Genomic DNA, 15,234 nt, shown 5'->3' on the forward strand with positions numbered 1-15,234 from the left:
GGACCCTCTCCAACAGCTGTCTTTCTTGTACTGGGGGATCCAGACCTGGACACATACTCCAGATGGGGCCTCATAAGAGCAGAGTAGAGGGGAACAATCACCTCCCTGTCCCTGTTGGCCACCCCAAAATCAACATACATAATATTTAGAGAGATACTATGAATATTTTGTAGAATTTGGAAAAGAGAAGAGAGATTTAATAGTTTTAAATTTCTTTTCTTAATAGCTACAGGCCAAATTATTTTCTAGTATGCAGTAATTAATCTGTACTCCAGAAATGAAACAAGACCAGCTTATCCTAGCCGAAAATCTCTCCTCTTTTACTACAACAACATCAAAATTAAAGGAAATGTAATGGACTTTCTTAATATGTACAAGCCATTCTTAGCCACTCAGCTCAGTATTTAACTCATGAACAACACTGCTAAGCTTACTAAGTCTAATTTCTTACAGGGTGGTATTCTTCCCCATCTCCTCCTCTTGCAATTTAAAAATCTGACTTTACATATTACAGGTTTGGAGCAGTGTCTTTAAGGGGGAAAAGGGGGAGGATTGGACAACTGCCCAATTTCATATGATAAAAGTGAAATTCTCTTCTGTCTGCAGAGTAATCCCCAGGGAACAACGTATGAAACCCAAACTTAAATAAAATCATATCCTGTTTGCAAACATCATATTCCCTTTGCTACTCAGTAATCTGGACCCATAAACCCCAGCACAGCTTGAGAGCCCATTCCTCATCTAAACAAATGCCATAAGCCCCTTTATACTTTTACAACCATGTCAGAAAATAATATTGACTGCCAATAGTGATGTGATTGGAGTTGCCTCCTCTGAGCCATAAAAGAAGCAGTCTGTTATCAATTTCTCTAAATGCATCAAGGGAATTATGGGTCGGTTCAGTTCCAAGTTATAAATGACAATTCAAAAGCCGCAGAAGTGTTTGAAGCTGGGAGCCGATGATGACATTATCATAAAAGCCCGCTCTTCTTTGCTTTTGTGGGTTTTTTTGCCGATCAAGTAGGCAAAAAAATATGGCTGAGAAATGACTTCAAGATTTCTTCACACAGCAGCAGGTCAAACAGGCAGGAAAACAACCACTATTTTTAGTGACAGACTGAGGCAAAGAGATGAAACTTGCTCCCATTAAGAGTAGATTTCTGCTTCTTTTTTTGTCATATTCGCAGCAGAAGATGAGGAATTGCAATAGATGGATGCACTGACCAAATGATCAGTTATATCTCTAGTGGCTGTTCACAGAAGAAAAATTATGACATTTTCTGATAATTTGCAGGACCAGAAAGTAATTTGTGATTGTTCTCCCCATTTGGCCATTTCACCTGCAATTTACCCACCTCCTGGAAACCTTTCCACATTCCAAACCTCTGACAAACTACAAGAAAAATCTGTTATTATTAGAAACATTGGCTGTAGAACTAATAGTGTCTCTTTAGTGCAAGGAATCACAACCCCCAGTATTAGAACTCTTTAATAACAATTAAGCCTGTTGCAACGTTGAAACTGAAAAAAAAAAAAATAATCAAAAAACAAACAAAACAAAACAAAACAAAACAAAAAACAGAATAAAAACCATTACTGCAAAAAGGAAGTCTCATACTTCAGCAGATGTGTTGCTAACTTTAGATAGCGCTCAGATGAAAAATGAACTGTCATTGAAAGAAAACCTGTTATGGGTAAATTTAGGAGGTCAGATACAGACTTCCTTTTTTCTATATATATATTAGATCTGTTCACTTTGGCTGTCAGTATAAGTCATCTTTGGGTTCTTGGATAGGGAGATACTTATTAGTTGTTCCGTCTCTTATTCTTCTTTTCTTTCCTTCTTCTTCAGAAATCCTGACATATACCAAGTAAAATTCACCAGTGACTCTGACTTAATTAGTCACTATCACTACTTGAAAATATATTCATAGAGATGAAAATTATTTACTGAATTAGTAACCAGTAGCTTTACATGTATTGATGCAAACAATTCAGAATTGCAATGGAAGTGCACCCCAAAATATCAGAACTTCTTTATGGAAAAAATTCAAAATTCTTGATAAAGTTTTCTTTTTCTGCAATTGCAAAATCCAAAAAAAAGAGGATCCCTCATCTTGGCTGCAATTTATTAGTGCTATTAGAACAGACAGAGATGACAACAAAATCAACAATATACTGGAATTTAGGGTTGAGAAGGTTAGTTGCACCATTAAGTCCTTTCAGAACAAGGCAAGCCATCCCAAGTTCATGCCAATAATCTTTATTCCCATTGGCTCATTATGCCTGCAATGCCTATGAAGTCTTAAATTCCAATCCTTATTCCAAGAATAGTTCACATTTTGTCAATGTGATTGTTTCATGTGAAATATATAAGCTTCGTGAAAGAGGTGCTAGGACTTCACTTTATTAATGTATGATAGGTAGATTATATACTTAGGCACATGGCCTTTGCTCCTTCCTGTGCTCTGTCTTATTGGCCCAGTGCTCCTTTCAACAGTGGTGCAGCTTTAGCATGGTGTGAGAGTCCCCACCCCGAAACAATTTATGATCTCCCCAGTAATAACAACATTCCTTAAGAAATGCGAACTCTGATATTAAATACAACCTGGCAGGGAAGAGAAATAATCCTAGATGGGAACATCTCCTGTGTGAGTAGTTTAACCACACATCTATTTAATAATAGAAAGGCTGCCTAATAACAGTCAGCAAGGTTCCCATATCTCTGTGGGAGAATCAAGAGAATAAAGAGAAATCTATAAAGTATTCTGCAAGAACTAAGGTCTTTTTCTTATTTTTGTAATAGCCTTTCTCACTGTCTTATTTAGTAAACAAATAAACAGTTAAGCAAGCAAAAAAAAAAAAAACAAACATAGAAGATAAGAAAAAAATTAAATAATTCTACACCTCCTCACAGTCTTTGCATGAACTTTGGCTTTCACACTGATTACTGCTTCATAACCCTCAACTAAGTTGAAAACCATTAAACAGCAATGCTTCTTCTTTCTCTCTACCATCTTTTTTGAAAATAAATGTCGGAATTGCTTTCCAGACGGTTTGAAGCAGCTCCCTTTCCCAGAGCTCATCTTAATCAACAGACAGCTAAATATCACTGAAAGAGAGCTCCTAATCTGATTATTTACCTTGAAAAAGGTCATAACCCATTTCTTTAAGGGGCCCACGGCAAGGCTGACAATAATAATATGTAGAAAGGGAAACCAACTAGAAAAATATAAATAAAGGATCTATTTCTACAATAGCTTCTTTAATCCATTTTCCATGATTCTAAATCAGAAATAAAGCAAAGAGACTCAAGAAAGTACAGATAAATTTAAGTGTTTAAAAAGCTAATTTATGCTGAAGATTACTATCTTGTGTTTTCCTTAGAGCAGGCAACACAGTTTCATTACTAAAAGGATTTCAAAGGACCTCAAACTCCATTTCTAGTTATGATATTTTAGTACTAACTCACACATGTCTCAATAACATGTTTTGTAGAAAAACCTTTTATAGTTTTATTTTCAAAGCACACCGCAGTCCAATTTACTTTCCAAAGCTCTCAAAAAGAACTGTCAAGAAATTCTGCACCAGCTTTTCCTTGCTCAGAAGTCTGAACAAAATGCTTTCATAACATCATTCATCTCCTGTTTAATCCTCCCTAAACATCTTGATTACTGCAGTAACTGTGAAAAAATACCTTGATGACAATTAATTTCACCTCTTTTATAGATAAATTTGTGTACATAAGCATGTGTACATGCATCTGTGTACACAGAAATGCACAGAGGCACATGTGTACATGCATGTCTACATGACTGCATGTAATGTTAGGTGATCCATACAAGGGAATGATCTCCAATTTTCAAGTATAACACGTTATTAATCACCAAGTGCCAGACTTTGATTAGAATCCTTAGAAAGCCTAAATCCACAGTAAAGGAATTTGATTGATTATCAGTTCCCGGTCCTTTCGTTCTCTATAACTCACAGTACAGAAATCCTCAAACAATACTAAATAATGAAAACTGAAATGGAATTATTATTGTTGGGAGTTAAAATTTTACAACATATATTTTATTTGTTGAGTATTTATTAAAAAAAAAAAAAAAAACAACTATAAACAAGATTATTGTGACATGGAACCTATCCTTTGTGAAGGATAAATGTAAATAAAATATTAGAAATTTGTATTGGAAGTTGGACTATATCTCTGATTTCATTCCAGAGATTGTGGTTTTACTCCTGAATACTGAGAAAGAGCAAAAAAAAAAACACCTAAAATCCTAAAGCATCACTCAGACAGCCCACCCATACATAGTAATATCAGCATTTTGATTTCACGGACATTAGTAAATAATGCACTGAACTAGCTGATCTGGATGTGTGGAAAACTGCTGTGTGGGGGAAAAAAGAATGAAAGTGGGGGAAAAAAAAGAAAATACCTGAAACACCTGTATATGAAAAAGGATTTATCCTGCTATTATCTTCCCTTGAATTTAGTATGAGCATGACACCAAGATCAGTAAATTCTCCATTCTAAATGTTTTCAATAATGTGGATGAATTGTTTACTTACTGTTTCGACACATTCTTATATAAATTTTTGCCCATTGAATACTAATACTTAACACTTGTATTTCAGAATGAATATGTTCTGGTAATCTGGTACTTCTTTTTCTGCTCTCTGAGCAATGCAGAGATGTGTTTACTTTTCAGCAATACATGAAGCAGCTTCATCAAATTTCATTCTGCTAGAAGCAATTGCACACATTACTTTTCTCAAAAATAGATCACATGCAAAAAAAAAAAAAAAAAAAAAACGGCAAATAAGAAATGTACACACTTCCACAAAACATGTTCCTATCTGTTTCATATGCTTATTGCAATTTATCTTAGTCATGTCTTTGAAAGCAGTAAGAAAATGTCCAAGGATTCCTCTCTAGATTTATCAACTTCTTATGACTTTGAATTGTTAGTAAAACAGTGCTATGGAATCTATGAATTAACACATTTGTTGTGTGCTGTCCCTTCTTGAAAGAAACAACCAAACATCTACTTACCCCAAGTCCCCCACAAGGCAGCAAGGAAAAGAGTTTTTGAGACACGTTTCCTATATATTGAAGAAAAAAAAAAAAAAAAAAAGAAACAGTAAGTATCAATTATCAAAAAATCAGTTGAGTACTGGAACAGCAATCTCTACTGTAATTCTGATTTCTGAATTTAGGCATCACAAAATGAAAATAAATAACTTAATACCTCAAAAGCAAATCAGCAATGGCACATTTAAATTACTTTTTTTTTGCAACAGTGACAAATCCTAAGATTGGTAAGCAAGGGTTTCTAATGAGTGTATAAGTAATGAACTCAACTTCACAGGAAATCACTCTGAACTAGGGCTAGTAGTCAACCTGGTATCTTTAGCTGCTGAAAAGATAAGCAGCTTGCCTACGCTACTCATCTCAGCTTATTATACAGCCAGTGGAGTGAGGTAGGCACCTCTCCCCAGCCTGGATGACTGATGAGATGAACTGTACTTGAGAAGTGCCTGTTTCTTTTCACTGACAACAGAGGGAACGTCATTAAGCTTCACATGCAACTGGTGACTATTTCTTAACTTCAGTTCTCCTGCTGTCTTCATCTTCCTTGCTATTCCTTGCTATTCAAATGTGGGTCTGTTTTTTTTATATCCTATTAACGAATATTTTAATGTTTTTTTTTATCATTTTTATCTTCTAATATTTTAAAACATAACATGAAATATTTTTTTCATTATTTATGTCAGTAATACTCAGTGTATACATTCTACCACAGGAAACATAAACTTAATAGGTTTTAGAATCTAATTCTTAGCTTATTATGCTTTATAGATAATGTGATAAAGTTAATAATTATAATCACTTTTTATTTGTTCACATTTTCTTTTTTTTTTAACCACTAAACTCACTGTTTCTCTTGATAAGGATGATCTCAAAACAGGGTAAGAATCTTTGGACTTGATGCCATTATTCAAGTATGTAATCTGATCCTAAGGCAGCTGTGGAAGAGAACACAGACTTTTCTCCTGCCATATCACAGAACTGGTTTTGTGGCTTTTCCATATGGAGGAAGTGTTAGATAGTGAATCACTCAAGTTACCATGAGGAGCCACCCATTGTTATGGAAGGGGCAAACACTGCAGTTACTCATGTTTAGCAGGTGCCAATGAAATGTATAAAGACAATTATAAGCCATCATCTTTGAAGTATGGGAGACCAGACTGAAAGGTCTGAGATGAAGAAAGTGCTTTACGCTTTGAGTAAAATCCAAGATGCATTTTTAACCGACTAGAGGCCTTTGATCAGTTTGCACAGTGTGCTAGAGAAGCGAAACAAAACCTCCTGTGGAGCTACCGGGGAAATGCAGGTGCAGCAGCTCTGCAAAGTTCTCGTACTGCGAGTCCTAATGGCCTCAGACACGCAAGGAAATGTTTACTGACAAAGACTGTCAGAACAGAGGTATGGAAGGATTTTCCAGATTTCTTGCTAAGCAGACCCAGGGACCAATGTGAGCAGCCAGTTTTTCACTTTTTGCTATGGGGAAGATCAAAAAGTCTTGAGCAGCTAACTAAAAAATTAGTGCTGCTACAGTGACAGATGTTAATAGAAACAAAGACTGAAATTTGAGATAAAAGGAGGCTTTTTCAGAATACAGAGCGATTACACTTTTTTCTTAAATTCCATTGTATAAGAGAGAACAGATGAATTCTCATTTATCTCTGTGCAGCAGGGCACATTGTACATGGTAAACACTATTAAAAACAACAAACACAAAGGGGAAACAGAAAAGCAGATGGTGAGGAAAGACACTAAAATCAATCAACGGATAGCATTAAAACAGAGAAAAACAATCATAAAGCCTTTTCAGTTCATAAGAAATTTGCCAGGATACTAACTTCTTATTGCAAAAGAGCAAAAAAGCTGAAGATAGAATGTTCAAAATAAGAAAAACATCAAGAATTCATTTAAAAAACTTCAGGAAAATCTCCAGTAAGACAGAGAGAGAGAGAGAGACCATCACTTGGCTATCGTCTAAGAAAGAAAGGAGCTCTCAACACTTCTCCAAAAAATGAAAATCAATAGTAAAAAACAACCCCTGAAGATGAATAGTGAGAATTGTGCTTGGAGTTGTTGCCTCAGCTGAATTTTGTAAATAGTAGATATTTCCCAGTACCACTCTTTCTTACCTAGGATACATCCAGCATAAAACAGTAATAGAAAGAAGACATTGAGATACTTCAGAAGGTGACAACTCCAAAAGTAATACCTCTTATTTTATTATGTTGGCCACAACATCAGAGACAAATGGTGGTGCTATGGCACTAAGAAGATGAACCTTCCTACCAGTGTTCTGTTATGTTTTGTTGCCATGCGACAGATGGCAGCAGAGGGGCAGTCTGACAAAATGGCAGCTGACATAGAAGAGGGAATGAAGCAAAGGTGTGGAACTGAATTCCTCTATACACAAAAAAAAAAAACCATCAACTGACATTTCCTTATCCTCCTGAACATTTATGGAGAGCAAACTGTGGATGTGAGCACAATGAGGTGGTGGGTGGTGCACTTCAGCAGTGGTTACAGATGTGAAAAATAAGCCATGTTCTGGATGGCCATGAAGGCTTTGATGAGCATGTCATGCAAGTTCTTGCACATCGCTAGAGGAAAATGCATAGCTAACAGTGATGAATATGTTGAAAAATAGTGTTTTGCAGCTCTATCCAGTAGTTTTATTGTGGTTTTTGTATCTGTCGTAGTTTCCATCAAAATAAATAGAAAGCATTACTTTCAGAATGGCTTATGTAAAAGACAAATGACTTTGTATCATGTCAGTGTCTGCAGTCACAAGCAAATCAACTGAAAAGAAAGATCTAGAGAAGATTCACCACAAAAATTCATAGGTAGAGCTAGAAATATTATACTCAAAAATGTCAACCCATGAAGGTAGTAGGAGCTGGTTAGTCAAACTGGGTGGCCAAACAGGAAGCCCCTATAGAAGCCAAGAATACCACTTTTGAGATTTGCAATTCTGGTCCGACAGTCTGATGAGCAAGAAGAGTGATGGGAAAATGCTCCCTTTCTGGAAAAAAAAAAAAACAAACAAAAAACAAAAAAAAAAACACACACAAAAAAAACAAAAAACAAAAAACAAACAACAACAATAACACCAAAAAAACCCACACAAAATAGTCAACCAACTAAAAACAAACACCACCCCCACCAACAAAAAAAAAATCCACTAAAAATGTGTTTACTTGTTAAAAGGCACCATTTAGTAAAGAGCAATGTCAGTTTGAGGAATCTACTTGATTCCAGAATCATCCTTTAAGAACGAAGACATTTTTTCTAAGGAAGTAATTGCAGAGATGCTCTATAAATGCATCCCTTAGTTGTACTTTAAATATTGCCTCACTGTCAGGGATGTGTTGACAGGGTATTTCCCACTTTTAAAAACTTGTGATCATAGAAAACTTGATTTTTAGAAACACTTTATTAATTATGGTTGAGGAAGTAAAAAGCAATCAAACTGTTCTGCCCTTGAGGTCATTCAGAGAGGTATGAAAGATTGTATTCTGTCACATGAAACCATAATGTGATGTGACACACAGTCTCCATATTAGTTTCATTCACGTCAAGAAAATGTAATGCAACATAACATGTTGTTTAACACACCACGGTGAAATATGATCAGTTAAAAGCTAAACTGCATGATAGTGTAAAAATTGAAGCAATCATTTGCAATAGCTGCTTTAGCAATCCCTGATTTGGAGAAATAAAGCTGGGAGTTCAAGACAGTTTATACTCTGAAAGAATGAAGAATATGTGAACAATATCTATGTGCACAATTCTCACTGACTTCAGTAGTTCACAGCTGTTTTACTTCACAGCCTTCCAGAACAGAGTAGTTTTCCTTAACAGAGAAATCAGCACTTATTGGCAGGTAGCAGATTTCTAGTTCTAGTCATTCAATATATTTTGTCCCTTCAGGTGTTTCTTTTCTTTTTACAAGATACAGAAACTTCATGTGAGCAAGAAAAGACCTTCAGAAAATGCAAATGTCCTCTTCTGAACAGGGACAGGGAACAAATATTTTTCTGACGCTTAAATGAAGAACAAAGTGTTACTATCTTTTTTGGTGCACAGAGGAGTAAGGGAAGGAACAAAACCTTTTCATTAGAATGCAAAACCATAATCTGATGGAACAATTTCTGTAGGAAAAAAAATGCACTTTACTTGAAATGGGAAAGTTATGAGATGATGTTGTTATTGATAACATTTTTTATGAGAAACATTTCCTTTAGATTTTTCTCCATCACTATACATCATTTTGAATTTTTGTACCATACCAAGATGTTAATTTTAATGTCAGCATTGTTTAGGTTCAACCACACTGAACTGGGGACAATGAAAGATGGAAGAGTCACACTGCATTTTGGAAAAATGTAAAATATAATTAAGTTATTTTATATAGGAGTATGAAGGCTTAAATGATTAGAGTTTCCAGCCAAAAAAACAGGCACATGCAAAAGCATGTAGGAAGGGTGTCTAATTGACCATTGTCTTGGTAAAAGGCCATGCAAGAGGCAGCAAGAAAATATCCTACAGAGACAGAAAAGGGCATTCAGCCAAATATACACTCAGGATATATGCTAAGAGTGTGATCTCGATATAAACTCAGAGTAAATGTTTTGGACTAAGTGCCAAATGATAAAGGCAAAGAGTGTTGAGCAAAGAACTGTGAACAAATAAATGGATTTGAGATTAGGTAAACAGAGCTTTCTGCATTCTGTATACATAGGTAGAAACACAGCAAGAATACCTGGGTCCATTACTTTTTTTCCTTCATAACTGAAACTACACACTGCATCCCATATAACAGTCCAAAATGGGAACAAGACTTCATATAAATGTATGTTATATTAAATAATGTAAAAATTAAAATGAAATGAATCAAAATTAAAAAAAAAAAATCTAAATGAAATGCTTGACTCTATCAAAATGGAACATTTTGACAATGTTGATGAACCCAAATCAAAATGTTTCCAATTCTTCATTTTGCAAGAATTTAGTGTTTATTTATTTGTTTGTATTTAGTGGGGATTTCCTACCTTGAAAATTCTAGCTTCTGAGAACCTATTATGTTGTAATTATTTTTTAGCTTTGATTTTGTTTTATCAAAGGTATATAAACTTAGATATTACTGCGATCAGTACGTTTCTCCTATCTACTTTTATGGCTCACTGAAGCCACAGTTTACCTTATGGAAGGAACTCTTTTCAAAGCAAAATAATTGCTGTGTATTACTAAAACTAGAACAACAATTTCTTTTGATGGCTACTGTTGTGGTTTTTGGGTTGAATTTTATTACATTTAGGCAAATCTCCACATTTTAGAAGATGTGTATTAAAAATAACAGAGAATGTGTTTCATCTTGTGTGCAGAGATAGAAAAGGCAGGATTTCATTGACAGATTATTTTCAAAATGCCCTGTTTGTGTTTCCTTTCACATCATTGTAGCAGGTGTGAGAAGAGGCTCTGTTTCTTGCTCTTGTCTTGACAGTGCCCAGTTTAACCTTACTTCTCTACTATGAAAGCTTATGATGAGCATTGGCTGTTCCTGAAGATATTTTATATGAAAATCTTTACACTTTTATGGCATTCTATATATTCATAGGTCCATTTAATATTTTAATAAGTCTATTCCCCATTATTCAGAAATATATGATATTCTGCATAATGGGAAGGCATTAAAATAAAGTTCACTTCATAGCAAGAGTCAGGCATGGTATCTGCACTTAGCATAACTGAAGTCATTGAAATAAAGCAAATGAGAACAGCAAACAAGAAGTTCTGACAAGCAAGTGTATCTTAAACTCTCATTTTCAAAGCAGAGAACACAAGAAGATTGAAGACCATGTTCAAAATGGCCATCGATCTCTGATGGAGAACAAATTACAATAAAGGGTTAATGTTTTGACAATTTTGAAGCAAATGAGAAGAAACTTCTCTTTGTGCTTTCCAGCCTGCGCATTCTGCTAATCTATATTTGGCTTCCATTGTAACATTCTCCTTCCACATAGCAATGCATTTGGAAAAAGTGAATTTTTGTCACACTGCTTGCCAAGTATTTTAAACTGACACCAGCTATGACTAATGACAGTGCTGGAATGTGCTGTTCTCAGTAGAATAGAGGCCTGTACAGACCTAGGAGTTTCCTGGGGTCCAGCTTCTGTCTGTTCAGGGGGCTGGTGCCATACAGCAGTGAATGATGTTCAGAGTGAACCAGCTGTATTTCCTCCAGACTGGCTTTTCGACCTCGAATTCGCTGAAAGAAAACAGCAGAGGCCTACAATATTCCACTGACAATATTTAGGAAAAAAAGAAAGAAGAAAAAAAAAGTAAAGGTTTGAAATAACATTTAGTATGATTAATAATGGGTTGAAATTGTGTCATGCAGGAATGTGACACTGATTTGTTTATTAAAGTAATGCTATATGAAAAACAAATGCTTGTGTGGTTTATCACAAATGCTTAAGTTGTAGCAGAGTTAATAAAGGATTTCAAATACAAGAGAAAGAAAAGATTCTGACTCTTCTATACATTATTTTAAGAAATACAAACCAAAACGTAAGATACTTCTTAAATCAGTGAGTTGACTAGAAAATGTCTTGTTTAAAGAACAAAACCTTATTCACACCTGTAAGCTGCAGATGTGTTCTGAATGCAGATTTATGTTTTTTTGTAATTACTGCAATTTATGCTGCTGGGAGAGCATGATCACCATGAGGAGGAACAGGGAGAGGAAGAAAATTAGTGTTTACATTCTTAAGTAAAATATTTATTTTTATTTTTAGAATGTATGTTTGATCTCTGAGGGTCATTTTTCTTGTTGCAGATACTGACCCGCTTGCTTCCTTATGTTTTTAAAAGTGAGATTTGTCTCTTTAACTGTTTCTCCAGCTTGTAGTCTCCTCATTTAAATCAGTGTCAAAAAAAAGAAAGGGTGGGACTATTTCTATAAATCAGTTACACACATTTAATCACTTTAGAAAGGGAGGTAGATAGGAAAGAAGGGAGAAACAATAAGACTAATTCTTTCTTATTCAGTAGATCTGTTCCTTGTATGTATTTGGAGTTACAGCCTGTCATAATACATATCTGCCAGTGCAAGTGCCTTTGCAAACAACAACATGAAGCAGATTTTGTTCAAATTCAGGCATAATGAATAGCACTGTCAACAAAGTTCTGGTCCCAAGATCATCTTTCCTGTTGATATTGGATAACACAAAGAGTAAGCAGACTATTTTTAAGGTCTTAGACTCAGTTTGAAGAGCTGGTCATTTTGAACACCTAGGGCAAAATCTTTCACAGTCTAGAATGTGGATCTGTCTGACTGTCAAGGCCTACAAATAAATAGGTACAGAAGTTATCTAAACAGACCATCTTATTTTTACTAGACTGATTAACCTTTTACAGAAATATTGCTCGCATCTATTTTTTTATAGGTTAAGCTGTCATTATATCCATCACCCACTCATGCATATCAGGAAGCACCAACATCTTTACTAGGAGAAGAAAGCAGTATTAAAGAAAACATAGTAAGGAAGAAAGGAGTTGCCCAGGAACAGCCAGAGGAATCATGCCCTGTTTATGTAGAGTTAAGCAGCAGCAACTTTTTCTGACAAATGAGGAAAAGTGCCCTAAAAGTTGGATGTAGATAACTGTGGAATAAGCTTCCATGCAGGGTTATGGTGGGAGCCCTATTCCTTGTAGTGTTAAAAACTTGTCTGGACACAGCAGTGGAAAAAACATTTTAGGGAATGATCCAGGAACTAAATGACTTAATAAACCCTTTTTTCATCTCCAATTTATTCAGGCCTCTCCCAGTCTCACATGAGAATTTGTAGCAATGTATTCACATCCTCTAAACACATAGTTGCACAATCAAAATCAGCATATTATGTTACTTCATGGAATCAGCACACTCTATAATAGGTCTTCTGAGTCAGATGAAGTCTTTTGCTTCACAAGTGAGGTGACTGGTAATATTTATTTATTCATCCATTTTAATTAAGTTCTGTCTTTCTAATAAGCTACTTCAAAATCTATATGCCCAGTTCTTCACAGTGAAACAAGAAAGGAAAGCTGGTTTCTAGAACAACTAAAACAAATGTGAAAGAAGAGTAAAGTGGTATTTTACGAAACTCACATCAAAGAACCTTGAATAAAATACTCACTGTCTGGTCGTATATTTTCCACAAGTTACACATAAGCTTTGTAAGATACATTTAAGACAGTTGTCTGGCTCTTTTTTAAGTGCTCTTAAATGCTATATCACTCTAACTATAGAGACCCACAGCCACTTGTTATTCTTGTAGCACAGAGCTGCATGGTGTCTTATGGCTCTGCACTAACAGAGTAGGGTCTGGTAGTGACATCTCCAAAATGAATTAGAGTGGAGCAGTATTCTGCTGAGGAGCTACCTATTACCCAATATTGATTATACCGATTTTCTAGGAAGAAAGAGGTTATGCAGAAACAGGCTCAGTGAAGAAATCAAATAGCATGAAGCGGCCCTTTCCCAGCTACTCCTAGCAGTGAGGCTCTTGGGGCGCAGCCAACAGCGGAACTGCCAGGCCATGCAGAGCCCAGTACTGTCCTTTCTCCAAGGCTTCTCCAGCTCCTACATGGAGCACCAGCCTGCACTTATACACAGTAACTGGCAGGAGAAAAGGGAAGGGTAAACACAGCACGTGCCTGTGCTGTTTCTGTATTCACACCTCCTCATTCATTACTCCTTTCATCCCACATCTGCTCTATCCGTGCAGGTAAAGCTATTTTCAGTAACATTAAAATTCCAACTAAGGCTCCACACACACAAACAAATGTGGTATACTAAAAATTACCTGTGATAATTGCTAAAGAACAATCGTTTTTACACAGTGATGTCAGGATTTAGAAGATACACAAAAGCACAGCTTATAAAGTGCTTTTGTTGCCAATGTCTGAAATCATATAAAATCTGTTATGCAGAGTAATTGCTTATGGCTCTCACTGATATGAGCTATCCAATGATATAACATGCACTTGTATAACTTTACACATACATTTTTATACATGTCATTTTTATTTTATATCGTTCTTCATTTTCACTGCCCATGCTGTTATCAAAGCTTAAAGCATGCTAAAAAGCAGAAAATAGGCATAAAAAGCAACTGAAAAAGGTGAAATAGCACAGAACTTGTGGAACATATTTCATTTGGGGGAGGCTGAAAGGGCTTCACTAGCCATACATCAGTAGCAGAGGGTAAGTCATTCTTTTCTAACCTGTGCTTTCTCCCCTGCCATATGCAGTTCCCTCGTCAATGGATACATTTGCATGTATCAGGAGAGCAAAATGCACCTGAGTGCTTCAAAAAAACAGTCCAGAACCAGAGAGTTATTTTTCCCAGAACAGCAAAACGGTTTTACCTCTCACAGAATTTAAGGTAAAAAGGACTGTCTAATCTGGTCTTGAGTTTAAAATATACCATTAAAGTTTCACACGAGTAACTTCTATTAACCAAGAGATTTTGGTTAGTCCTTCAGCAAAATGAACTCTTGCACAGCCAGAGATTCACAAAGACGAAGGTGACACCACTTGTTTCTCTCTGCTGAACTAACAGGAATTGTTGACTTAGCTTAAGCAATATTTCTCGCTCAGGTCTCTCAGTATGTGTCCATTGCCTCTACTGCAGCTATTCATATGGATATAGAATTTCTGTGAAATTTTCCCAGGCTATCCAGTTTATAAACAAGGTCTTCAGACAAGGTCTTATTTTTCAGGGAATTCTCATCACTGCTCAATTCTCTCATATTAAAAAAACCAAACAAACAAACAAACAAAAACCACCACCACCACCAACAACAACAAAAAACCATACAGATAATACAGATATTTTGCCAGTTATTACATCTCTTTCTCTCCTTTTTGTGGGAACTCCAGTTGTATCTCTGACATTCGTGCATCTATAAAGAGATGCAGTTATTATCTTCACGTGTTTTCATCTCCCAGTCTGAATATGTTTTAAACAGTAGAGTTTGGCTCTTAAAGTGTTTTCATGGACTTTTCCTGCATTATTTATTCATTAGTGGTAAGCTGAGGTTCAGAGGATAGGATTTTTTAAATATATTTTGATCATGTGATCTGGAAGAAACAAAGG

The 15,234-nt window shown here is 35.6% G+C and overlaps 1 protein-coding gene across 18 annotated transcripts in view; it reads right to left on the reverse strand.

The window, feature by feature from the left end:
- HDAC9 (histone deacetylase 9) overlaps nucleotides 1-15,234 on the reverse strand; it is a 442,393-nt gene that overhangs the window by 118,737 nt on the left and 308,422 nt on the right. For all 18 annotated transcript variants that reach the window (XM_090142709.1, XM_090142714.1, XM_031590074.2 and 15 more), the window contains 2 exons: nucleotides 11,237-11,357; nucleotides 5,060-5,109 (listed from right to left, as the gene is read on the reverse strand). In XM_090142709.1, the coding sequence (XP_089998835.1) occupies nucleotides 5,060-5,109; nucleotides 11,237-11,357 (171 nt within the window). The remainder of the gene's footprint in view (nucleotides 1-5,059; nucleotides 5,110-11,236; nucleotides 11,358-15,234) is intronic.

This window comes from Phasianus colchicus, chromosome 6, assembly GCF_987193195.1.
Source record: "Phasianus colchicus chromosome 6, bPhaCol1.hap1.1, whole genome shotgun sequence".
NCBI lineage: Eukaryota > Metazoa > Chordata > Aves > Galliformes > Phasianidae > Phasianus > Phasianus colchicus.